The sequence below is a fragment of the Callospermophilus lateralis genome, chromosome 2 (genome assembly GCF_048772815.1).
Source record: "Callospermophilus lateralis isolate mCalLat2 chromosome 2, mCalLat2.hap1, whole genome shotgun sequence".
Classification (NCBI taxonomy): Eukaryota; Metazoa; Chordata; class Mammalia; order Rodentia; family Sciuridae; genus Callospermophilus; species Callospermophilus lateralis.
Window position 1 is genome coordinate 71,596,713 of NC_135306.1, and position 27,996 is coordinate 71,624,708.

The window sequence follows — 27,996 nt, forward strand, 5'->3', positions numbered from 1 at the left end:
AGTGTGGAGATGGAGGGTCCAAAAGAAGGCAGTGAGACAGGAGTAGAGATGACAAAGGGAAGAACAACATAAGAAAAATACGGAAAGTTAGATGGGGGATTCCCAAAATGATAAAAACTTGCCTAGTAGGGACAGCTTTTAGCACATCCATGGGGAAATACTTTCTCTCTTTTCTTGTATCATCCTTACCTTTTAAAGATCATTTTCTCAAACAGACTCTGTTTACATACCCTGTCACAAGTGTTATTTTTGGTGAGAATTAATGCTAACAATTGTTTAAATTTATATTGTTTTCACTAATTTTTGTTTTTATTACATTTATATATAGTAGCTTCTATTTATGGTAGTCAATATATACCTTGTATTTCTAACAGTAGTAGTCATTTTTGAAAAATGAAGTATTACTAAAGCTAAACAAGATAGTAGATGATAATATTTCACGTGGCACTTGGACAATGCAGGGCTATGAAGCTATGCGTGACGGCCTGCAGCTTAGGAAGCACAGCTCTGGAGAATGAGGCTGGAAATCACCTAATGGCTACTGGTTAAATGCTCCTTTGCTCTGTGAGATAGCTCATGGTTATTTTAGAAGGGAGACTACCAGGATACCTGGAAATAAAAATTAGATTAGATTTTTTAATTTTATTAGATTAGTAGATTAGAATCCTTACAAAAATGATACTCAGTATTTTCAGTGCCAGGTCACAAATTATTGGAAAGAAACAGAAAGGAAACAGCAGAAATAAACTATTTACAATTGTGTATCTATTATCACATTTATTGCTTATTGTCATGTGATTTTGTATGAGGAAATAGTGACCTTCCTCTCTTAACTGTCAGCACATATACTTTGCACATGAATTCAAACCCATGCCACTGAAATGACCAGTCTTGGATTTTCCAGATTTTTCTTTTGGGGGGAAGATATCAGGAATTGAACTCAGGGACACTCGACCACTGAGCCACATCCCCAGCCCTATTTTGTATTTTACTTAGAGACAGGGTCTCACTGAGTTGTTTAGTGCCTTGCTTTTTGCTGGGGCTGGACTTGAGCTCGTGATTCTCCTGTCTCAGTCTCCCAAGCGACTGGGATTACAGGCATGCGCCACTGTGCCTGGCCCCAGATTTTTTAAATAATATTATATACCTTTATAGATGCATACATAATATGCAGAGGATGTTTTTAATCAACACATGAGTTTGTACCACATACCTGGTTTGGTACTTTTTTTTTTTTCAGTGTTAGGGAAGGAGCTCAGGATCTTGTGCGTACAGAGCAAGTACTCTACCTTGGAGCTACATCTCCAGCCGTGGTATTATAAATTTTTGAAAACCCCTTTCTTATGAGAGAATTTTGACATTTTTTAAAGCACTTTTTTGAGATACAATTCACACCCTACAATTTTGCCCATTTGAAATATTTTCAAGGCCAGATGTCTTAAATCTTTCTGTGGTCTGTATTCTCCTGTTTTTTTTTTTTTTTTTTTTTTTTTTTTAATTCTTGTGTCACACTTATGAAAATATCTTAATAAGTAAAAGACTTTTGACATATTGATTTGGGGATGAGGAATAATTATTTTTAGACTATCAAAATAAAGATGAAATACTTTTAATTTACTAGGTATGCCTAGAAGTTATTTTTTCTTTTACCATTAATTGCAGTCTGCAAACCAATAATGTTCTAGAAACATGACAATCTGATGCCAACATGAAGATTATCTGATATTGAGATGAGTATTTTAATACAAATAATGTCCCAACAGGAATTCGTGCGACTGACCGTTTCTGATGTTCTGACGACTTATGTCACAATTCTCATCGGTGACTTTCTCAGGGCATGTTTTGTAAGGTTTTGCAATTACTGCTGGTGCTGGGATTTGGAATATGGATATGTAAGTAAGATATTAATTTTTTTTCAGATTTTTCTTTTCTACACTTTTTTCTTTCATACACTTCACAGTTTGGATAGGTGAGATCACCTTTTTAGATATCAATAAATAAAGGCTGGTGAACACTGTCATAACTCAGAAGAGATCAGACTCAGTAACATGGTTTCTAATATTGAAATGAAGTCAGCACAGGATAGCTAATGTAATGTGGCAGTCAAAATGTTGAACTCAGGAAATCTTGGCCCATAGTCATCCCTCTCTCCTTGAAACTGGTGTGTTTCCGGAAGCAGGGCATGATGGCTATCAGCTTCACATTCTATCAATTCTTTTACATTCCACTGTACGACTGGATCATTATTCTATGCCAGTTACTATGCTGTAAACTGGGGGCTGAAAGAACTCAGTACATTTGGTGCTTGCTTCATAAATCTCATGATCTAGTAATAGTTTGACAGAGTCACCAACAGGGGACTGTGGCAGTTTTAAGAAGAGTGGGTTCATCCAGCACATGGTGCTGGTAGGTGGAGCTGGAATCCTGCAGGGGCAGCTTCTTTTCCTGAAACAATGGTTCGGGTTTATCTGAACTCACTAGTGCTGACTCAATTACCAACTTTCCCTCTATGCTCAACTCTAAGTCCCCCACAAGTTTAAGGGAAGCAGCAGAGCACAATGTTTCTGTAGGCTAACACAGCACCAGGTTTCCACTGTCCCTCTTGCAAATGAAACTATCTTCATTTATGCTGGGAAATATGACCTGGGGAATTGGTAGTACCCATGCGCTTAAAATCCTCCAGTGGTTTTGTAAGCACTTGGAATGAATTCCAAATCCCTCTCTAGGGCCTTCAGTATCCTATATGACCTGCTGCTTTTCTTTCTGAGCTCATCTGCTACCACTTTTGCTCTTGCTTTGTAAAGTCCACAGGCTTCAGCTGCCTTTTTTGTGCTCAAACACAAGATGGTCCTTGCATTTGTTCTTGCTGTTTCTCTCTCAAGGCTTACTGTTACTTTATAGCTTCACACAGTTGGTTCCTTTTTATTACCAAGGACTCAGCTAATAGTTTACCTCCTCAGAGCTCTTCTCTGACCATCCACTCTAACGTGGCCCATTAGGCACTCTGTATTACAATGTGCTCTTTCATTTATTCATAAATTGTGCAACTATTTGACATTCCCTTTTTAAAAATGTGCTTATTATCTGTCTTTCTCTTTTAGAAAGAAAACTATGAGACACAACCCTTGACCTCTGTTATTTGAACCATGCTAATCCTGCAGCAGGCATCTTGTGTGACTGACTGGTTGACTATTGAACTTCTACCTCCCAGGCTTCCCTAGCTGTTCACAGACTGTGCCTCCTCCCAGGGATGTGCTCATAGAGTCAATTCTGGATTAGGGTTCTGGATCCAGAGATGCTTCTGTCCTCACCAGTGAATGAGATCTTTATAGCTGATCTGCCTTCTATCTCATACCCTCCAATCTCTGGACTAGCCTACATTGAAGGTGTTTTCAAAGACTCCAGGCTAGATCCTCTGGCTATCTGACTTTGAGACACTGCCTTTCATTAGGTCATTGCTACACGTCTATTGCAAGTGGAAGTGCCTCCTCAGATGGTCTAAAAGTAGTTAGGTAATGCTCTTCCGTGAGCAATAGTGAGGTAATGCTATGGATCCAGGATGCTGGTGTGTTGCTTTTCCAGCCCTTGCTATGAGGTATTTAGCTGGCATTGGTTCATTTCTATTTTCCTTTCCTGATTCAGCTCTTCTGAGGCAGACATAAAATTTGCTATTTCTTTTCCTAGACCATTGCTTGGCTTTTATTTGCCTTTTATCCCTTGCTGTTTTCTTCTTAAGTGGCAGAAAATTTGACTGCAAATATGAAGTCAATATAATATGACCTGGATGCATAAAAGCTGTAATTAAATGACTATAATTTATTATTTATTAAGTGCTGACAGTGCTCTTGGGTTAGTACAAAGTACAGGAAACAAGTTTCTGTTTTAGGTCACAGAGAAAGAATTTTCTCTCATGTTACCTTTGGAAGGCTCTTTGGAGAAAAGCTCAGAATCAAAACAAGTTTTAAAATATTAATGTTGGATGATGTATCTTTGACGTGGATCCTATCATCATTGACCCCACAAGAGGAGAGTTCACTCTGTTTACTGCCTACCAGGAGCAAACCTCTGGGCAACTTCTGTGCTAAGTGATGAGAGAACATGGAGGTGTAGAGATGTAGCCTACAGAGATGTTGTGAACTTGGGACTGCAGGCTAGATTCAAATAGCTGATATTGGTTTTTGTTCGATCTGCTCAGTGTTCCTGTTGTTTTTGCCTTTTTACATACTAATATTTAAAGACTTTGTACTTCTTGCTTTTTTTGACATTTTGGAAGACCTGGCAATATTCAATCCATGTTCTCCATATGGAGAAATGGCAGGGTTGAGAGTTTGCTGTCCACAGAGGGTAGATATTCATTCTCTTGTCCCTAATACTCCATTGCTCTTTTACACTGCAAGCTTTCAATATCAATAAAGGGCATAAAAAGGTAAATACTAAGCCCTGGGATTTGGGAGACAGTGGGGAGACAGAAAGAGATGGGGGCCAGCAGGGGGAAGGAGACAGGGGAAAGAGGAGGTGTGCTTCAGTAGAAATGCAAACACATTATAGGGGAGGCATTCAAATGGAGTCTCAAAGTATGCTTAGAATTTCAAGAGATGGAGGAAAAGCATTCCTAGCAGAGAGACAAGTGTAAGGCCCCAGAACTGGAAAGTGTGAGCAGTGCAGATGTCTGAGCTAGGGCTGTTTTGGAGAAGAGGTTGATGAGAATGTTTCTCTGCTGTTCTCCTAGGTCTGCTAGTTGATGGGATGGTTCATAAAGTACCTGTCATGAAGGGAAAGAGAATCTGAGATGGGCAGAGGAGATACTCAAGAATCCTTTCAGAAATAAAGAGAAAAATATAGCCATTTCAATCACTATATATATATAAAAATTTTGTTTCTTTGTCTTCTTGAATTCCAAAAATAATGTGAGTTCATTGTAGAAAATTTGAAAAACGTGATAAAACTAAGTAGAAAAATAAAAATAGAAGATAATCTCAACACTAATGATATTATTTGATTTATTTCAATCAAGTAACATTAATATTATTTATGTGTAGATAAACAAGTACTATATTTTAAAGTATATTATTATAGATTTAAAAAATGTACACACATATGTACTTGTATATATAATATGTATGTGTGTATACAGAGAAATAGATAATCTGTTTGCCTACCTTTTGGCACTCAACATTAATCATTTTCTCATGTGATTCACTACTCTTTTATTACATCTTCCCCACTTTTTTTGGTGCTACAGATGGCACCCAGGGCCTTGCTCATGCTAAGTGTGCACTCTACCACTGAGCTACAATCCCAGGCCCCCATAATATCCTTTTTAAAATTTTTGTGTGATAATCTACACATGGGCTTACTATATTTAATCAGTTTTTAAATTTGTCAGCTGAACTGTGTCTGTTTTGTTGTTATAATAATTGTTATGATGGCATTTAATTATGTTGATATAGATAAATATCTTCATAGGTAAATCATGGAGGTATACATAAAGTATTTCCTGTACATTTCCCTATGTTGAATTTTTTGGTCCTAAAGTGCCTTTTTAAAAACCTACTGTCTTTTATTGCAGCAACCTCTGTAAAAATTAAACTCTCAGACTTCACCATTAGATTCAGAGACCCATAGAATGCTAAAGTTGGACTGAATTTTGACATAGTAATCCATAATGTTTGTATTTTACAAATGAAAAAAAAATTGATTATTTGAATTGAAGTGAGGTTCATAAGTTTATGCAGACAGAGAATAAGTAAGGACAATAAAGTATATTTCTCAACAAAAACATTATATTAAATATATTGGATTATATCCTTGTTCCATCTGAGTAGGTGGGGTTGAAAATGATCCCATATATTTTTCCAGTCAAAATTTATGACCAAAGTATTATCAGAGCAAATCTATGAAGATAAACTGAGATGGGAAAATTACTTGTATGAAGTATATTATTAGCTTATGTACTGCAATTTACTATTCCCAAGGATTCTCTGCACATGGTAGTTCTCAGTGTTTCTAAAGAGTCTGCTGACTTTTGGAGAGTCGAATGATTTGTTCTCAGGAGGAATTTTAACTGCTCTGATTCAGTCCAGGATGAGGCCTCTTGTAAACTCTTCAGGTTTTTCTTAACAATTCAATAAAATTTAAATTTTCACAGAATCAACTGCAGAGCTTATCAATAAAGTAAATAGAGAATACCCAAGAAGAAACAAAATAGAATGCAGGGCATGGGATGACAGCATGTTGAACAAACTTACCACCTTTTTCACAGTTCAATGCTTAAGGTGATTCTTGCTCAAATTATATAAATAGAAAATATAGGAGATTTTTCTCAAGAGCAGATGAAAAGGCTCAAGTTTATTCATGCAGAAGAGACATATGGTTGACATACCATCCAAGTGGATTCCCAGTCATATTAAATAGTATTACATGTGTCAGAAATATTATAAGTACATTACATATATTATTCCATGGAAACATACCAACAATGCTATGAGGTAGGTACTATTATTCCTACTTTACAGTAAACTGAGGCTTAGGGAATGTTAAATAATTTGTCAAAGATACAAAGCCTGGCAAGTGGTAGGTTTAGGCCTTAAACCCAAGTCTGATCAACTTCAAAACCATCAACCAGATCTCCACCATGTTTTCACTGTCATGCTTAACCCTAGAAATTTCAAGAACACTGCAAAAGCATGAACCAAACTATGGCTTTTTTTGTTCAAGGTGCTCCTAGGCTTACATAAGTTACTTGCTGTAGAATGGAGATAGCAGGATGGGTTGGCATATAGAATTAGATGATAAACTGGTGTTCCCTGGCTGAGAATGAGGATATGAGGAGGATAGCAAGATAAAGAGTTAATAAAAAGTAATGGACATCTCTTGAGGAGCTGAGGACATAGAAGCAGAGACAGGATGGGCTTTTATTGAAGTTCCACTTGAATCCATGGATAGAACCCACCTGCATGCAGTTAACAGGCTCCTACTCTCAACTAGGGTGGAAGTGCAGAACTCTGAATCATCCTAGTAGCTGAGGCTAGGAGTTGTCTTATATTAGCGGTTCTCAAATTTAAGCATGCGTCAGAGTCCCTGATGAACCAGGAAAATATAGCATTTCTGATTGAGTATCTCTAGGCAGGGCCCAAGAATTAACTTTTCTTTCAAGTTCCCAGGTGATGCTGCTGACTCTGGTCTGGAGACCACACTTGAGAACCACTGCTCTGGAGCCACAGCCTAGGTCAGCCTGCTGCTCCAAGCAGAATGATCTGTCTTTGGAAATTGAGATTTGTGTGAAAAAGGTCAGCAGGTCATTGAAAAGACAGAATTAATCCTCTCTGAGATCTTGAATTACATTTCACAAAATCCATAGGTTGGCAATCTGCTCCAAATAACTAAACTTTCAGGGGGACTATGGAACTCCCCAGGATTTTTAGTTCAATAAGCACCACATATCTCTTCCCTTTGGGGAGATGGCTGACTATCCCACCAAAAACAAAGGTATAAAATAAAAAGAGATCATTCCTAATCCCTTGACTATGATGGACCTTCTCCTAAATCTAAATGAGTTCTTCTGTGCCTCCAACAATCTTGGCAGGGATGAGTAGCCACTAGAGAGTTCATTATGTTTTTCTCATTTTATCATCTCAGTTTTCAAGAAAACTTGTTCCACCACCCTCAGCATCATTTATCTTTTTTTTTTTTAATAAAGAGAGAGAGAGAGAGAGAGAGAGAGAGAGAGAGAGAGAGAGAGAGAGAGAATTTTTTAATATTTATTTTTTAGTTATCGGCGGACACAACATCTTTCTTTGTACGTGGTGCTGAGAATCGAACCTGGGCCGCACGCATGCCAGGCATGGGCGCGCTACCACTTGAGCCACATCCCCAGCCCAGCATCATTTATCTTTAAGGGTGTTTTTTTTTTTTTTTTTTCCTATTTTAGAGGCCATTGAATATATTTCAAATTAATTTATATTTATTGAAGTATTGCTTTAATATTTTAAAATATAATTTCATGTTTTAAACATTGAATTTATATGTATATATGTGGGTTTTTTGGCCTTCTAATGTATATTTAATTTTTGGAATTGGGTTTTCTGTGTTTAATACATAAAGTATTAAATTTAAATTCTGATGTGTTCACAGAGAAGGAATTTTTTAATAACTGTAATTTTAAACCAATAACAGATTTTATATGAGAAAGGGATCTTAGAAATTACATAGTTCCAAGGTTGGTAAACTTTCTTTCTGCAAAGATTCAAAAAGGAAGTATTTTAGCTTTTGAAAGCTATGTAGTTTCTGTTGCAACCAATCAACTCAATTGTTTCAATTGAAAGTGGGCACAGACAACGTATGAATGGATGAATATAGCTGTGTTACAATAAAATTATTTATAAAAACAGGTGGCAGTCCAGATTAGGTTCATGGACCACAGCATGCCAACACCCGCATCTAGTTCATTTTATTAATTTATCATGGGCTGGGGATGTGGCTCAAGCGGTAGCGTGCTTGCCTGGCATGCGTGTGGCCACATACAAACAAAGATGTTGTGTCCGCCGAAAACTAAAAAATAAATATTAAAATTAATTTATCTTTAAGGAAACTAAGGCCTAAAGTGACTGGCCCAGCTCACTTGGCTAGGAAATAGTGGGGCAAAGTCTAATACTCAGGTAATAGACTTGTTCCACAAGACCACTTGGAGCACAGAGCCATCCTGAATCCTTTCTTCATCAGGTCAATTTAGACATCAGGGCATTATTCCTCCAGCTGTTTCTGCTACAAACAATATGAGGCCAGGGATACCCAGGTGTCCTAAATACAGTTTGGTCAACTTGTTACGAAATATTTTATCTGAAATGACCTTCAAGAGGTTTATGTGTTTGTGAGAGAGGAAAGAAAACAACCCCTCAAAAAGTTGAGTTTTCCCATGTTCAGTAGATAAGCAGGCTGTATCATGACACCATTCTAAGGAGGACAAAGTTGAAGATTTAATTTTGAGATGAAACAGAGAAATGCTCTGAGGCCACAGATGGCACTGGCCACTTGATTAAGCATTTTTCAAATGGGTTTTGTGGTCACACAGGACCCTAGAAGAGTGTAGATGATCCAGAGCAGAGTGCTCCCACAAAAGGACTGATTCTCCTGTTAAGCAGCAGTTCATTTTTATTTTTGAAGGGAAACTTTTCTTCTCATTTTTAATTTTAGAACAAAAACCATCAACCAAATCATTTGCATCCTGCAGACATTATGCTTCTAGGAAACAAGCTAACTAGGTTAAATACTTCACATGTATCTTGATTGAATTTATGCTGAAATTATCCAGGTCATCTTTGTCCTATTCAATATTTATTGTTCTATTATTATCATATTATCATTTAATTTTGAGACTTAATCTTTTTTTTTTTTTTTTTGTACCAGGGATTGAACTCAGGGCCACTTGACCACTGAGCCACATCACCATTTTGTATTTTATTTAGAGACAGGGTCTCACTGAGTTGCTTAGCGCCTGGCTTTTGCTGAGGCTAGCTTTGAACTTGCAATCCTCCTGAGACTTAACCATTCTTATGATGACACACTTGCTATTTATTTCCTAAATCTGTTACAAGGCAGATAACTTACAACTTTCAATTGAAAAGGAAAAATGCTGCTGCCTTTGGGGGAAGTAGATGAAATTGAAGTTTGGCTTTAGGAGCACTTGAAATTTGAGGGTAGTTTTGTTGGGGTCCCAAGTCAGAGATCTATTTTCTCTTCTTGCCAGTATGTTCTTGAGTTCTTGGGGAAAAATACAGATATTCTCTCAGGTTGTGTGCTCTTGCACATGTGGGTGTGCGCATGTGCTAGGGAGGGAGTCATCACGGGGATGTGTATGGACTGATGCACGTCTGCAGATTTAGAATCTGGGGCACTGCTAGAGTCCTTTCACTCTATAGCAGTTCCCTCTCTGAAGGTCTTTTTGGCCCTCTCACTTTATATTGACTGCTCTCCTACCCTCTTGCTACCAATTAGTCTCCTAATTCTCTATCTCAAATTAAATAGGAGATAGTTTCATTGCTGTTTTTAATTAGCACTAACTGCATTGATAGACGCTTTTCTGCTGGAATGCCTCATCGGTCACCAGGAAGTCCTTGGATATGCTACCCTCCTGGAGGTACCCACTTTGGTCCTGGTGGTGATTCCTAGACACAGTGAACCTCCTGGTGCTGCTGCCCTGCGATGAGAGATAGGATTATATAGGACATAAAGACCATACATTGAGTTCAGTAAATTCTTGAACTTCTTATTCTTTTTCTGCATTTTTTTTAAAAAATTGTAAAATTAATTCAAATTTTTGTTGAAGAATTTGTTAGATACATGAAACTGAAAAAAGAAAATAAAAATCATAGTCTATCATCCTCCTATAAACTACTAATATTTCACTAATTACTTTCCAGTTTCTTCTCTATTTGCAGTTTCATATAGAGTTTATTAAAAGTAATGAACATATAATAGTATATGTTTTTGTTTAACATTCCATCATAGTTTTCACTCAGGTATAAATATTGTTTACAATGATTGTAATTAACTGCATCAAAATATCATAGTACAGACATATGGTGTTCACTCAGGCAATGATGGACACTTAAATGGTTTCATCATTCCTTGTTAAAATTATCAGCATTTATAAGACAGATTCCCAGAAGTAGACTTACAGAGTCCAAGCAAATCAGATTTTTCAAGCTTTTAATGTGTGTGATAAAACCATTTTTCTAGAAATTTGCTACAGTTTTGAGTTCTACCAGCAGGGTATAAGAGCACATATGGCCATACTTTTGTAGGGCTGAGAGCCTTTTAAAATCAATCTCACTGTGTTAAAAAGGTTACTTTGCTATTATTTTATGTATTCCACTGATTGTTCTGTGGTTGTCACTGAAGGAAGGTAGTTGAGAGCTTAGTTGTGCCTATGCAAAACCTTGCTGTTTGATTTTCACCATTTGAAATGCTAATCCCATGAACACCTGTGTCTCCTCTAGCCTTCCTACACCGAATTTGACATCAGTGGCAACGTCCTGGCTCTGATCTTCAACCAAGGAATGATCTGGTAGGCCAGTTTTTAGACAGCTAATTACTTATAGAAAAACTTCAAGGTCAGATTGCAGAAAGCAGTGTAGCTTGGAGTCTTCTAGAAGAGACTGTGATCCTTGGCTTCTAATTTACCGTTTGCCCTTGAAAAGTGGATACTGTGATAGTTTTTTTTTTTTTTTCCATATTTTAAGTCTTGTTCTCTAGGCATTTTCTTATTTTGCAGAGTGTTCTTTCATCAAATGATCGGAGTCTATATTCTGGTTTGTAGATTTATTTGAAGATTATCTTTTTATATCCTCTGACACCGGGATCTAATAATGAAAAACATTAATGATCATATCACCACCAGTTATATATGAAATAAATGAACATAAGTCCTTTTTGAGAAACTGATTTGATTTTCTTTTCACTGCTAAATATATTTAAAATACATCTTAGAGCTATTTTTAAAAGATAATATCTTATTGAACCCAATAGTTTATAGAGATGAAACACATGTTTTAGTAAGGTCAAGTTAAAAATATGATCTTCATTTTTAAACTTGCTTTATAGGGCTAGTCGCACATTGGAATTGTTTTGAGTATCATCTCTCTCTTTTTAAAATTATTATTATATTTTTTGAACACAAAATACCTTTATTTTAATGTGGTGCTGAGGATCAAACCCAGTGCCTCTCACATGCTAGGCAAACACTCTACCAAATGAGTTACAACCCCAACCCTTGGAATTGTTTTGATATGAAATGGATTGTCATATCTTTTATAAAATGGAAGCATTTTCACTATAAACTGTGACAGGTTATGATAAGTTGATATAGCAGAAACCGTTTTTGAGTTTAAAAATTGAATCACAGCATGCAATCATCTAGGGACCAGGTGTCTTGGAAATCTGTCACTCTTAACTAGAAACCCAAAAGCAGTTGCAATTGAGCTACTTTATCCTGTGACTGTGTGATTTACAATATTGTTATCCCAACCACACCATTGTCTAATCACTTGTGCCAGGATAGTTGCATTTTTTTGTACAAGCTTCATATATTACTCAGATTCTTCAGTCGTGGTGGCTGTCCTAAATTGTTAAATCTTCGTGTGCTGATGGAAACTTAACTCCTTTGCAAATCTTAAAACCATCTCATTTCAGTAACATAAAGACTGGCCTCATGGGCTCTAGAGTCCTGCCATGGTGACTGTCAAATTCCTGTGCCTCCCTAGGTGAATCAATATGAAAAAATACTATTAGGAGATTACTTTCTCTGTTGTCAGATATGTTTTAAAAATGCAATTCCTGTCCGCTCACTTTCCAAATTTTACAAGTATGGCTCACGTATCCAGGGAGTCATTAAACAGGGGAAGGCATCCTTTATTCTCCAAACAGGGAGGAAGGTCACGGAGACCTATGGAATATTGATTGACAGACACAGTAAGAGGAGAAGCTCTGATGGGTTCTGATCTTTTTCTTCCTGGAAGGGAATCTGCTGTCATGGCAGAAAATGACAAATTCAGCTATAGGTGTAATGAGAAACCACTGCCTCCTACCAGTGGCTTTCATGCAAAGTAATAAATCCCTTTGGCCTAGTGGGTGCCATTGGTGCAAACATATACCACATGCCTGTTGTGATTTTTCAGAGTTTAGATAACAAATTGGCCTAGAAATTCATTTTTCTCACCAGAAAAGCTATTGTAATTGCTGCCCTAATTTATTTTACTTACAATTTTGCAACCATTTTGTCTGCTATTGTTTGTATTGAAATTATGAAAAATGTAAAAATTTTTTCCAGTTCTTTCATGGGCAGACCCATTACCAAAATTTCTATATTATCACTGTACTATTGCTTTCTGAATATTCAATCCTGGGGCATTGGTCAAGCTTGCTTATGATTAGCTTGATAAGGACTTTAGAAAATGATTGTGTTTTGTGAGTATACAAAAATATTCACTTTCAGAGTTCCAGAAGCAAAGTAACTTTTGTTCTATTATTCATCTTCAGGTCAGTACTTTGCACAAATACTCTACTATCAGGAGGGTGGTGAGGAGTGGGGATGTGATGTGGCAGGGAGGTGTGGAGGGCTCAGTGTAAGATTGTTAGGCTCACTCTGTGCAAGAGTCGCCACATTGTACTTCCATTAATTCATGAGCCATGAGGATGTGACACCTGAGTTTAGCCATTTTTAACAGAAATAATAAAAGAAGTGTGAGGAGTTTGTATTCAATTCCATTGGTTTGTGACATTCAATTACTGCTATAGAGGTTGCTGAATTGTGAAGGTTGCTTAAATAGATGTTATAAAAGTCAAGAGTTATAAGTAAAAACCATTTTGTTATAATTTGGCTGATGATCAGTGAACTTTTTTTAAAATAAAGATTGTGAGTGTTTGCAAAAAGATGTTTAAACGATGAAAGCATACAATATCTTTATCATGGCAGGAGGTAGACAGGTGGCAGAGAACAACAGTGAGAGAGATGATGAGTTTTGGACATTTCTTTAACACTGTCCCATTGGGTACTCTCCCTCCCATCTCTCCCCCACTCCCCTCCTTTTCTCAGTGATCAGATGTGAATAATTTACCTGACATGTACATGTCACTGGAGTAATAATGAGAGCTAAATAAAAGAAGCTTTCATTTGCTTTGATCTTCTTGGAAGAAAGGCATTTTATAAGGATAAGATATTACAATGATTTTTAACTGACAGATGACGGGATCAGGTCTGGGTAAGGGACTTAGTGAGCTGAGCTGATTAGTGAGTCATGAACAAAGATGGGATGAGCATTAAGATTCAGACATCATCGTGCTGGGACCTGTTTTTCTAGGTTATGACTCTTGAGTCATTTGCTCATGATAACTATGTAATACTTATTTTGTAACTTGTTTGTCTGTAAATACGCATGTATATGTGTGTACGTATAGATACATATAGACAAATACTGCACATAGTTACAAAGATGTGGTTTTAGGAAACTCTGGGGTTTGAATTATGTGCAGAATTTTGTTTTAGATTCAATTAGGCTTACAGCAATGAGACACAATCCTCAAATGTTAGCGTCTTATTAAAAGGACCTGTGCAGTGTATGTTGGGGCATAGCTCTGATCTTACACCTCTCCTTCACCTTAGAGACATGGATGGATGGAATAAGATCCGTTTGGATCATTGCTAGTCACAGTTGCAGGGAAATAAGAGAACAAAACCCATATAGGGCTGTTAAAGTTTTCACTCGGCAGAGAGCATCTCATTTCTATTCTTATTTTGTTGGTCAGCACAAGCCACATGATCAAATCTGACTTTAAGAATGAGGTGATCACAATTCTCCACCCTATATTGTATCACAGTTCTCAGCATGTATGGATATAGCCTAGAACTTTGCAGTTCTGACCCATTCGCTAGGACTATCACTAACTTGATCTTTTTTTTGTTTTGTTTTGTTTTAACTTCTCTCTTGATGTTTTATAACAAAGGTACATTGGGTTGTTTTAAATTCTATCCATCTGTGAAAAAAATAACTTCCCACATATTTGGTTCATTTGCTACGACAAATATCATTGAGATTTGTTATCTGGAATCTTACCAACAAGATAATCCAGATTGTGGCAAGAAGCCACTTTTCAAGGAATGAGTTAACTTTGGGTTGACATATGTTCAATTACAGCAGAAACTATTTTTTTTCACTTAATTGAAAAATGTCTATAATATACCAGATTTATATTAGATTGGTTAAACAACTATTCCAGTCGTTCAGGGTGGAATAAAATGGTTAGGTTTAACATAAAATGTTAAACCTAACCAGAAATGCTGAAGACTTTATTATAGTTGGGACAGTTTAAAAAATAGGGCTTCACTTACATGTATAAAACAAGTACACATGTATCTTCTTTTAATTTTGGTCTAATAAATTGTTATTCATATTACTTTATTGGGTTAACAGATTTTCTCATCAAAGAAAATTGAAATATTTTTGTTGAAACAATCAACTAAGTTGTCAAGTAAAAGTAACCTCACTTTCACTAGTTTCTTTTTTAAAATGGTATTTTACCATACTTTTTAAAAGTCAGATGCACAAAGCAATGGATTTCTAGAACAAACTACAGTAAGAAAGTTAGCAGGTAAATTAAATTTAAATGGATGTGTGGAATTTTCATCTCCAAAACACATAAATCAAGATATAAATTATCAAGAAAATATAGTATAATATTTAATATAAATACATCTTCTCATCAACTCTAAAACACCAGAGCAGCTAGAAAGAGAAAATGGTATCAGAAAAAGGAAAAATAATCATTTTAACTTTTTTCACTTTCACTAAGCAAAAGTTAACTACTGGTGCATGTAAAAGTGGTTAATTACAAATCTACAATTTATCTGAATATCATAAGTTATTTTAGGGGACAATTGTAAAAAGTTATATTTTATATATATATTAATGATATGAATATTAGGGGAAATCAAATTTATTTAAAATTAGAAGAAATAAAACAATTGTAATACATGTTTTACTCTTATAGTTTACATTTATTAATGATAACAGATATAGGTAGTTTATAGCATAATTTCTATGAAAGAATTATATACACAATACCTACAATGATGGGGGAAGTGGCAAACTGTGTGTAGAAGATGGAAATAGATGAGTGTGATTTATTATAAGAAGATTTTGTGTGGATGAATATGATAGTACATTGTTTGCCTATAAAAAGAGGCACAATGTAAAAGAAGCAGGTGCTGTGTGACTTCGTTATGGAGTGAAGACTCCAAATTAAGCAGTGCTCTGTTTTCTTTCTAGGATGGGCTCCTTCTTTGCTCCCAGCCTCCCGGGCATCAATATCCTTCGACTCCACACATCTATGTACTTCCAGTGCTGGGCCGTGATGTGCTGCAATGTTCCTGAAGCCAGGGTTTTCAAAGCTTCCAGATCAAATAATTTCTACCTGGGCATGCTTTTGCTCATCCTCTTCCTGTCCACCATGCCGGTCCTGTACATGATCGTATCTCTCCCGCCATCTTTTGATTGTGGTCCCTTCAGGTCTCTGGTCTTTGAAATTTGACTTGGACATAGTATTCTTCCAAGGGCAGAAAGGGGAATGGTCACACATTTTATAAATTAGGGGATTTTTTTCCCCAAACAATGGCATTTTGTGTTGGTAGAAATGATATCCTTTAGATATTCACCATCATTATGGGACCAGGAAAGACTTAGGCAAGTCTCTTTATTTTCTCATTCAGGAATCATAAAAGGGGAAATTATTTTTGTTACTGTAGGCCCTGCCTGGGTAAATTATAGACTATGTACCTGTTTCCATATTAGGAGATAGCTAAGAACAAGGTTTGATTAGTCTGAATGTGAGATTCAGATGCTGATGCTTGACCACCATATCCAGACATAGTCCACCATTGTTTCTTCTCATGTGGATCAACCCACACCAGGATGGGGCATGGAGGTTGCCCACATGTTACATAAGAGGTGGAATCAGTGAACAAAATAGTGACTGTTACAATGAGGGTCACACAATTTATGATTCAGAATTCAACATGTAAGCAAAAAGGATTAGTAAGTCATCAGTCAAGAGTCAAGAAGGTTCTTTGATCCAAGGTAAAGCTGTACTTTCTACAGTTCTCTAGAGCCAAGTTATTGTTCTGACACATATTGGAAAGCAAAGTCCCTGGGATCTAGAGGATAGAATTTTATTCTTTAAATGTCCTTAGAAATTAATCTACCACAAGTCCCTCCAAGAATTTCTACATGGAGTTACTGACCAGCATGAGAATATAAAAAGACATGAGTGACATGAGTGATAAGCACAATGCTGTAATGGCCACTTTAATTTCCCTCCATGCTGTCAGACCCACGTTATTTTATTAAAGTCAAAATGCTCATCATCCACAGATTTTGTACGATGAGATATTTTTCACTCTGATAATACACTGAGTTATTGCTTTACTGGAAAAGAAGGAAAATGTTAAGCCAAAGGATATATTAAAACTAGTGGGAGTTCTGTTAAACTCAGGAAACTGATGTCCACAAGCCTCATTCATTTCTTTCTTTCTCTCTGTGTGTGTGTGTGTGTGTGTGTGTGTGTGTGTGTGTGCTTCCAAGTGGGCTGAAATAAATAATGCAGAGAGTGACATCTGGAGACTATATATGAAATTACAGTCTTAAAGGAGACATTTATCTTAATAAATCCTTAATAAATCTCAGAGTACAAAGTTCAAGAAATGATATTCAGAGTCTTCAGTTAATCACAAATTACCTGCACAACTTAATATCAGGGTAAATTTTAAGGCTACGTGTTTTTAATTGTAAGTTGATCTTTCTCAGTAAAACATATAACAAAGGACCTTAGTGTTTCATAAAGGAAACCAAGGATGTAAACAAAGCTGCTAGTTACACAGGTATATTCAGATTTAAAATACCATTGAGTCAGAGCGAAATTGCAAAATGTTAGCATGTAAGCTTTGATCTGTCTAGCTTTCCTTATGTCAAACACTGAGTTACTCTGATTTTTGCCAGGGTGGGGGGATGGGGGTTGAGGAGTGTGGGTGTGTGGAGTTTACAGTGAAGCAGGTTATCTGACTTTGACCAAGACTTTGTTGATTAGCACATTTAGGTAAATTGCTTGGTAAATATCACTATGTTGAAGTCAAGAAAAGTTAAATATTTTTATAAGAGAACTGGGAAAGGGGTATGTCTATATTGCTTAGCTTATTTGCCTGTTGGTTTCCTTCTTTTGGAGGAAAAAAAAAAAAAAGAAGTTTACTTTGCTTCTTTGCTCCACCAGTTTGACAGGTTTTTTGTGTTCCTTAAGGCTTGCTGTCCTCAGGAACTCTGAGTTGGGAGTGTCTGCCTCCCCTGCTTAGTGAAAGCTGCTTGAGCCCATCTTGCTCCTGGGTGGGCAACAAGGTGGCAGGCATGACTTTGAGGCAGGTTAATGTAGTCGTTACCCTGATAAATAGCTGCTGTTCGGTACAGATGAGTTTTCAGGGCTATCTTCCTCTTTCCATTCCTCAAAGCAATTTGATGAGATATTCTGGCATATTCTGATTTTGTAAGACCTAGCCACAGAAGGTGATTTTTGTAGAAAATTGTTTCAATATACTGAGTAGATTTCCCTTTAGTTGTTGGCCCGCTTAGAAATGATTTCTTTGATGTTCAAGACAATTCCTCAAATTGTTCCATCTTGTTTTCCAACACTTCCCCCACACAGCTTTGTCAATAATTCTGAACAATTTGTCATCCTTTAGGTTATCACATGCCTCCTCACTTATGTTTTGGCAACTTTTTAAATGTATTTCAATCTTACTGTAAAAGTAATGACATATATTTATCCTAGAGAACCTGGAAATTGTAGAAACATTTTAACATTGAAACAAACAAGTTCCATAACCCAAAGACCTGAAATAATGACTCAACATTTTGGCATTTTATATTCATGTTTTCCTTTTATGAAAAATTCTTAAGATAACTGAGGTCCTACTAGTGTATATACAGGTTTATGTAGATCTTTAATAGTAACATTATGCTGTGACACTGCTATTATGTCTCACTCATTTGCAATTAGACTTTATGTGACTTATCTATGATATGTGAAGAAAAAAAAAACATTTAATAGTCCAATGACTCCTAACAAAATACTTGGAGTCACTTTTTTGAATGACAATATTTGTTGAATTCAGAGAAAATAATATCTGATTTGGGACTGGGGATTGTGTATATTGAGTAGTTGAAAATGTTTAGAGTAGAAAACAAAAGGAAGACAAAACATATTGAAATGTTATACCAGCCTTTAATCTGAGGATCCATACAATTTGTTGAAATACAACAAAATATTTTTTGAAGAGTGAAAGTTTTTATTATAGGATCAATATGAATATATAGAAAAACCTAACCTGACATTATTAATATTCTATTGCACTTTTAAATATTCTATATTGTTAAAACTCCCTGATTTCATTGTGCTAGTTGATAGCAGCTGATTTTCCTGTCAAGTACATATGTCTTAGCTGGTATTCTTGAGGGGCTGTCCAGCAAAGGAAATCCTGAGAAGAAAAGGGATCCATTTTCAGTGGGGTTACCTGTTAGCATCTCTGATAAAGGCGGTCTGGTGGTAAATGAGGTGGAAGCTACTGCATGGAAAGAGATATTGGATTATTTGTGGTTTTATTCCACTAAACTATTACTTGTGCTCATTTTCAAAGCTAATTAAAAATTAAGTGCTCTCTGCACTCAGCTCAAAGAGAGTCTTCTTTAGCAAGAATAGCAAGCAGAAGAGCAGACTTAGGAGCTGCATACAAAATATATTTCAGTCAAAATCTGTCAGTGTTAAATTATTTTCTTTCCATGTTGTGGCTAATTTCCTAACTGCTGTGACTCTGTGTGTGTGTGTGTGTGTGTGTGTGTGTGTGTGTGCATGTGTGTGTGTGTATGTATGTGTCTGTGTTTATTGGGATAACATTTCTTGTAACTTTTTTAACATGTTGGCAAGATGAGGTTGAAGTATTTGTGAGCTAGAGCTAAACATCGGATTCCTAACCTGAAATCTAGGTGATATTTGAGAAATATTTCTAGTTTTCTTGCTGTAACCATAATTTCTCCAATTGTTTCACATAAACGTCTTTCTTTCTTTCCTCCTAGTGGCAAAAACAGGATGTTCGAAGTCATTGGTGAGACCCTGGAGAATGATTTCCCAAGCTGGATGGCAAAGATTTTGAGACAGCTTTCCAACCCTGGACTGGTCATTGCTGTTGTTCTAGTGATGGGGTATGTGCTTCCCCTTCTCAGAGAAAGAGCCTTTGTAATTTGTTTCCTGACTCCTTTTCAGTTTCGGCCATTTTCAGCTTCTTTCCTTTCCCAAGGGTTTGCGCTAACCTAACCAAATTCAGCTCTGAAAACATGTTGGTGGAAGCTGAAATTCATGAGCCATATTCTGATCCTGTTGGATGTAATTCACAGTCATCTGCATCTGTCTTTGCCTCCCCAGGATTATAAGATTTGTTCCCAAGTAACCAAAATAATTATCAGTAAACAGCTAAAGCAAGGGAAACATAAATGCTAAATGCTAAATCTAATCAGCACATTGAGCTTCCCCCTGCCAACACAGCCCCCGCCTCTTGTTCCATAAAGCAGATGGTTGTGAATATACAGAAATGATGAGCCTCTAAGTCGATATTCCCCTTGAGGGCCCTGCAGGCTGTATTTTAGGGCTAATGGCTCAAGGGGTCTTAAAAATAGCCCTGTCCTTGTTATTAGAGGGCTTTTAAAAACTATGTATCCATAATAGCAGAATCAGAAAAAGGTCTTAGAAACATCCTTTTCCTCTCCCCCTTTAAAGTCAGAAGTGATTTCCAAAAGGGAACTTGGTAGGAGACTTTCATTTCCAACTAGCTTTCATTGACTGCTGACTTTTGGCCACAGCAGATAAACTTACATAATCCAAGTATTGGAAGAGCCAAAAAAAAAAAAAAAAAAAAAAAAAAAGCGCCCTTCCTTTCAAAGCCCTGCCCTCCAGAAAGAGAAAGTCTGGAACTGCCTGTGCTTTCAGCCAAGGAGGTCAAGCGTTCCCCGTCTCCAGGACACTTGGATTGGATTTTTTGGGTTTTTTTTTTTTTTTTTTTTTTTTTTAGATAAAGGTGAAATGAGATATCTGAGGCAGAACACTCACACTGATGTGAAATAAATAAGCTGGGATGCTGAACCTGTTATCACCATCCTGAGTAGGTTGTGACGGCAGGGGTCACCTTCAGTGTGTAAGTTAAACTGACCCAGGAATAAATGAGAAAGATCAACATGGTACCCTTTTACAGTAAATCCTGTACTCATGCCTTTACATGATGATGCCGTCTATGAGGGAAAGCTAATAACCCATAAGGATAATTAAACAGTAAAGCAGATTACTCTTATATATTACAGAACCTTGATCATGAGGTGGTATTAAGAATGTGATAGTAAATCTCTGGCACAGATTTGCTAGAAAATGACCTGCTGAATGCAGCATCTTTCACCAGATGGCCCTTGGAGTGATTTTCTTTCTCTACATTTTCATGATATAGTGGCTTCTGAGAGCACATTAAAAAGTCTCCTGTGGCCTTTGATAGTCAAGATCCTTTAGTGATATAAATAAAATCTTGTACAACACACACACCAGAAAAGTTAGGTTTTGTTGCGGTGTTCTTAATTTATTGAGACACAGATTTGTTTTTAAGCAAAGGAACAACATCATTTGAATGCAATATCTGAAGATCTAATAAAACTGTCTTAAGAGATGGAAAGATAATTAATGCTGCTGCTGTTCTAGACACTAACCATAGATGACTCATTGAATTCCCTCAATAACTTAAGACATTGGTTTCATTCATCATATTATCCAATATATTTCCAAATAGTTCCATATTTGGAAGATCCCCAAATCAAGTGACTAGTAAGTGAACTTAAAGCTCATGTCTTCTCACTCCTACTTTTTAATCCCTCCACTTCACTCATTCACTCCACCAAGGAGAGCATGGGATCCCTGGAACTGTCAGAAGGTGGGGAAGCACACTTTAGGCATGGTTTAGATGCAGCACATGTGTCTTTTAGAGGGCCAAATAGCAGCTATTTTGAACAAGGCAAAATTGAGGACCTTACAGAAATACTTGTATAAATACTTAAGATGTAAAAATCATTCTTAGTTAGTTCATTGCCATAGAAAACAGTCTGGGAGCCAGATTTGACCTGGACGCCTTAGTTTACCCACCCTTGATACAGACAGCCTAGATGAAAACTGCCCATGTGTGAGAGTCAAAAAGATGTCCAGAAACACTGATTTTAGCTCTGAGGTTCTGATTTAAAACCCAAATTTCAGTTTATTACTGATTTTATTTTTTCAGGTCCTGAGGTCTCTTATTTTATAAGCCTTGTGCAATTGTCTTGGCTTTTTATTACCTTTAATTAGAGAATGTTACAGTCTTTTTAAATTTCCCCAGTGGACCATATTAAATTCACTTGGATGGTGTTTGGGTATCTGAGCAGAGTTCAGGTTGCTTTTCTCTGGGCAGTGTCATTCCCTTGGAGCATAGGAAGTGATTTGTTAGGAATACTCATTTAATGTGCATTCAGAGGCAGGAAAAAAATGATGGATAAATAGATAATTCTGAATTGGAAATGATATGTGAGATTTTCAAGTTCACCCTTTAAATCCAGTAACTTAGTTCTAAGTCTCTCTCTCTCTCTCTCTCTCTCTCTCTCTCTCTCTCTCTCTCTCACACACACACACACACACACACACACAATTTATTGAGTACCTATTTCATGCCAAATATTGTCTCAGATGCTTTCATGTGTGTAATTTCAGTCAAATTCCAGTTAATCATATAAGAAATAAACAAACCCCAACTAAACTATATCAATAATTGTGCTGCTAGCACCAGATGGCTCATAAAGGATATTATCTGGCATGTTCATGAGCAGAGGAAATGTGTTCAATATCCAGTTCTTTGCAACAAAGAGCAATATCAGCTTTTTTTTTAACTGCATTTTTTTTCTTTGTTGTTTGTTCATTTTGTTTTAAGAGAAGATGAGCATATTTATTTTTGCAGAATTGTTGGGTTGAAATTTGCTCTTTCTAGAAATGTAAATGTCATTTGAAATCCAGAATCATTCCTTTATAAAATGTTTTCTTTTTGAGGGAGAAAGAAATGCAAATAATTCGTTCTGTGGAAAAAAAAATCCATGTTAATTAACTATGTCTCTGAGGGTGATATTCTCTCTTAGTTGTAAAGGCCAAAGGAGGGAATTTAAGGCAGGATGTCATTTTACTTTTTATTTGACATATTCCCTAAGCTTCAGTAGATTTTCTATTTTTTCAGACATCAATACTATCAATTTAAACTGTTTTTAATTTTATTGTAAACTGATTTTAATACATTTCCAGGAAGAGGCTAATATTAGGCAGTGTGGAATAGTGAATAGGGTTCTGGCTGGTGGATTAGGAGCTTTTGGGCCCAAATTTCCAGCTTCAGCTTAGTCACTGTGTAAATCTGAGTGCATATCTTTACCTCTCTGGACCTCAATTTTTATCCACAAAATAAAAGATTTCTAGTAGCAAATATCTTCATGTTCACTCCAGCGCTGACATTCTATGATTTAGTTAATAAAAATTGAAGAAGGATCTTGAGGAACTAAAAAGGCCATCAATTTTATTGTTTTCTCATAATTTAGTTTGACCATCTATTATCTCAATGCCACTGCCAAGGGACAGAAGGCAGCAAATCTGGAACTAAAAAAGAAGATGAAACTGGTAAGATACAATTTATTTCATTAAAAATATTGTCTTCATTTATATCAAGGAGTAAGAAACACCAGGAAATGTAATTTTCTTCTTTCCTTTTTTGTATTGTGCAGCAAGCTTTGGAAAACAAAATGCGGAACAAGAAGATGGCAGCTGCACGTGCAGGTTGGAGATGGGTTCATGTTGGCGATTTTGTCTTTACTGACGGTCTTACATTTTGTTTTTACTCTGAGTGAGGCATTCAATGGTGAATGGCATATTGCCCTGAGCCAGTTGTTTCACATCCTCACCTTCCATCTCTATCTGTTCTCATGCATCACATCCCAGGATTTGGTTTGTTTTTCAATAGTGGGAAAAATTCAGGAATGTAAATTTAGCAGTAGTGATAAAATAAAAAGTGACCTACAAGTGACATATGATGAAAACAACCCTCTAGTTATATATAAATAGTAAATATCTCTAGTGTTCATTTTAACTATTTTTATATATAGAAAGACACTTTGGGAAAATCTCCAAAAAGATCCTACTTTGAGCTAACCACCATTGATATTCAGATAGCTCTTATAGTCCTTTAAATGTTCTTTTAAAGCCTTCCTTAATTTTAAAAATACAGAGAGGCTTCCACATCTCCAGATTCAACCAATTGTCTGTTGAAACTACTTGTGAAAAAATTATGTCTGTATTGAACATATACAGACTTTTTCCTTGTGAGTTCCCTAAACAATACAGCATTACAGTTATTCCCATAGCATTTACTTGGCATTAGATATGCTAAGTAACCTATAGATGATTTAAAGTATAGGCAGGGTGTATGTAGGTTATATGCAAATACTACATACAAAGGGTTTGAGCATCCTTCCATTTTTGTATATGTGGGGGGTGTCTGGAACTAATCCCCTGCAGATACTGAGGGTTGACTATGTTGGAATAAAGCAGATTCCTATTTGCAAATATTTGTGATGTACCATGAGTCTCTCATGGAAAGGGGGGCACCTAATAAATGTAGTGAAAGTCTTTTCCAACTTTTCCTTCATTTCTAATTTTAAAATTCTGTATTATTAGAACTTTTCCCCCATGTAAATAATTCAAAGAAACTCAAGTCAATTAGTTGCATTTAGAAAAGAGACATTTTAGGCCACACAAATGAGCAGGGGAGAGGAATGAATGGCTTCAGGCTACTTTTAATCCCACGTTTGGAATGTGATTAGGATTGAGCCCATTTCTCTGTGAATCTCCTAACACTAGGCTTCTTTCACATTAGCTGACCTCCATGACAGCAGGAATGGATGCAGCCACTTTCAAGGCCCTGTCCTTGGACTGCAGTTTTCAAAGGAACTGAGAATGGGATTTCCAAGTAGCTCCCTTGGAAGAGAAAAGGAACTTCTTTCCCAGAAATTTCCCAGTATCTCCTCCTATAAGCTTGACCCCAAATGTGTCCAACTCTGAATGCAATATTATGTACAAGACAGGTCATTATTTCCTGTCATCATTCCCTAACAATATGGTATTACAACTATTCCCACAGCTTTTACGTTGAATTAGGCATTGTGAGTAATCTAGAAATGTTGGTTAGATGCAAATACTGGGTAAATGTACAGGTTTTGCGCAAATACTAGGCCATTTTATAGAAAGGACCTAAGAATTCTCAGATGCATAGAGAATTGCTGAAGCCCTTCAGGACCTGCCCTTGGAATGGGGCTTGGTCATTTTCACTGAAGCACATGGAATGCATTGGGGAGGATACATCTGCTTAAGAAAAGGGAAGAGGATGCCAGGTGGCCTCAAACAACCTACTATCAATACATAATTTTATTGTCTTATTTTATGTTGATCTTTTTAGAAAAAAAAATTATTTTTCTATCCAGCAAGCAGAAGAATAAGGTCAATCCTTAGATACTGAATTGAATGATTAGAGTGACTTACAATTATTAGACTAGTCTTTTTATAAAACATTTTATTTTTTTATCAGCTCTGTATGTGCACATAGTTTAGAGCTACATAGTTCTACAAAGTTTATTATGAAAAATAGCATCTCTTCTCACTCTCTTAGACTGTTGTGTCCTCTTCCCTGCTCCCCACACCCAGTACCCAAAGACAAACACTTTCAACTCTTGGTTGGTTCTTTAGGTATTTGTCTCCAAATTGCACGTTGTGATTTTTTGATTTCTTAGTTTTATTATCAATTAAAACTATTAACTATGCTAGAGATAAGGATTTGGCTCCTTTCACACTCAACCTCTCTATATGTTATGCCCATTTAGTTATATTATTATTTTGGTTGGGACAATGTACTTTCATACGAACATGTACATCTTCCTTGGCTGAGCTATATAGTAAACTCTGGCTATTTGTGCATGTTTATTAATTTTGTCAGGATTCACAATTATCTCTTTTTAAACACTTTATTATTTTTCTATGCATTTATCGGTGATTCAATCTCTAAATGTTTTATTTATGAAATTATGCTCTAAATATATTCAGACATATTAGACATTAGGTTTTTTGTCCATTTCATTTCTTTGAAGAAATCTCTTGCAGAATCTTCTGAATTTCTCAAATCTCAAGTTGTTCCTCTTTCTATCTGCTGTATAGCTATCACCCTGAGATTTCCCTTTATTGTCCACCTGGAAGGAACTCTAGTCCTCTATCTTGTTTGAACATCCTTGCTTCCGTTTTTCCCCCTAATTCCCCTTATTTTGGTTTGTTCACATGTGTTGGGCAAGTAAGGGAGTGTGAGAAGCAGTTTTTCTGAGACCTTGCATGTCTGAAACTGTCTTTTACCCTCCCATTTGATTGATAGTTTCGGTACAGAAAATACCCATATCATTAGATTAAAAATATTTTTCCTTTAGAATAATATTCCTTCAGACCTTTCTATTGCCTTCTAGATCTCAGAATTACTATTGGGATGTCTAACGCCATTTTGAATCTTAATCTTTCTTGAGTGACTTGTATTTTTGATAGTCTGCTTTACCTATGTGGAAAGTCATAAGCTCTTTTCATCTCCAGTGTTTTGAATGTCATAATGGTATATCTTACATTGATACATTTTTATTCATTGTGTACTTATCAGTAAGCCTTTTCACTCTGGAAACTCAGACTCTTTAGTTACATAGAATTTTCTGGAGTTGTTTGTTGATTTTTTTTCCCATTCATTTTCTGTGTTCTCTCTTTTTGGAATTTGTATCATTTGGACATTGGACCTCTTGGACCAGTTCTTCCATTCTCTTACTTTTCTTTCTTATCCTCTCTTCATCTCTTTGCTTTACTCCTGAATATTTCCTTAACTTTAATTTTCAGTATTTCATTGCTTCTTCACTTTTGCTATCATAACTTTAATTTCTGCAAGTTGTTTTTGATCTGTAATTGTTTTAAGCAGCGTCTTTTTCTTGTTTAATGGCATCGTTGCCTTGTTTTCTCTTCATGAGAATATCAAAAATTGCAAACTTTCTTTGCCTTTCATGGTCTTTGTTTTCTCTAAGTTGATTTGTCTTTTCTTTTTCTCCTTTAGAGCTTTTTCTCAGATGGTCTGTGGTCCTTGACACTCAGGATGCTAAGCAGGGTTTGCACTCTCTAAGCTTGTGGGTGGGGTTTGAGGACAGGTCTTCACTGCAGGGCTGTATCTGGGCTCTTTGATGAACTGCTGCCAGTGTCTTTAAGATTTTCCTCTCTGGGACAGAAAAGTCACTTCCAAACTTCTGCCTGGAGAGTAAAGATCTGCCTAGCAAAATCATAGCACCTGAGAATGGAAGAGTGCTTACATAGTCCCCTATCTCTACTGTGTTACTCTTTGTAGTCTTCTAGCCCAGTCTGTTTTATTCTTTCTCCCAGTTTTCAGCCAGGATAAAGAAGGGGCAGTTAGTTACCCATTTGTGCCAAGTGGAGCAGTAGATGGGGACTCCTAACTGCTTCTCAGACAGCTAAAGTCTTTTCTTTGTATTGATTCTTCACTTCCAGAATTACCATAGCTGCGAATTCCTATGTCCCTTGGAGATTTGACTGAAATTGATGTTGCTTTCATCTGTTCCCTCTGCTGGCTTAGGATTTCAGGATGTTTGAACTGATAAGTCACATATTATTCATTTATCTGCTTGTTAGTTTCTAAAATTTCTGAATTGTTTCAGTTCTCTCCTTCCTTGTAGGTTTTTACATATTCTCACCCTAGGGGAAAAAATCTTAAATATCTTGTTTTGGAGAGGCAAAAGTTAAATCCAAGGCATTTACCTCCACACCCCAGGCAAACTTCTTTCATATCCCTCCACCAAGAGGAACAATGATCTTATCTCAATCCTGATTCTACACGATCCATAGTGCTTACCTGTTGGTGGAAATTGACTAGCATTATCTAAGTCTTTGCAGAAGATGACCTTACACTAGATTGATCGGAGAAACATGAACAGGGCTTTTGTATAATTTAACATTATCAACCTAGCTTTTAAAATGGTGAGTGGAAAATTCTGACATATAAGATCTGATTTTAGTTAAAGCTTATTGTTACCTTCATTGTTTAAAATCGCGGTAAGATTCTATAGCATGTATTTATCTGATATTTTCCAATAATCTGCACAACTGTTCACTGAATACTTCTAAATGTTCATGGATAATGTGAAACCCCTTTATCTGAAAAATTTGAAAGGAATAGATTTCAATATTCATTATGTAAGCAGTAATTAATAAATATTACCCCCAAAAGTAAAT

At 36.3% G+C, this 27,996-nt stretch overlaps 1 protein-coding gene across 1 annotated transcript in view; it reads left to right on the forward strand.

Moving 5' to 3' along the window:
• Positions 1-27,203, forward strand: part of Tmc1 (transmembrane channel like 1) — a 161,402-nt gene extending 134,199 nt beyond the window's left edge. The window contains exons 15-21 of the mRNA XM_076841505.2: positions 1,764-1,892; positions 10,998-11,065; positions 15,822-16,061; positions 19,668-19,793; positions 23,229-23,307; positions 23,412-23,463; positions 27,130-27,203. Of these exons, the coding sequence (XP_076697620.1) occupies positions 1,764-1,892; positions 10,998-11,065; positions 15,822-16,061; positions 19,668-19,793; positions 23,229-23,307; positions 23,412-23,463; positions 27,130-27,203 (768 nt within the window). The remainder of the gene's footprint in view (positions 1-1,763; positions 1,893-10,997; positions 11,066-15,821; positions 16,062-19,667; positions 19,794-23,228; positions 23,308-23,411; positions 23,464-27,129) is intronic.
• Positions 27,204-27,996: the final 793 nt, after the last annotated feature.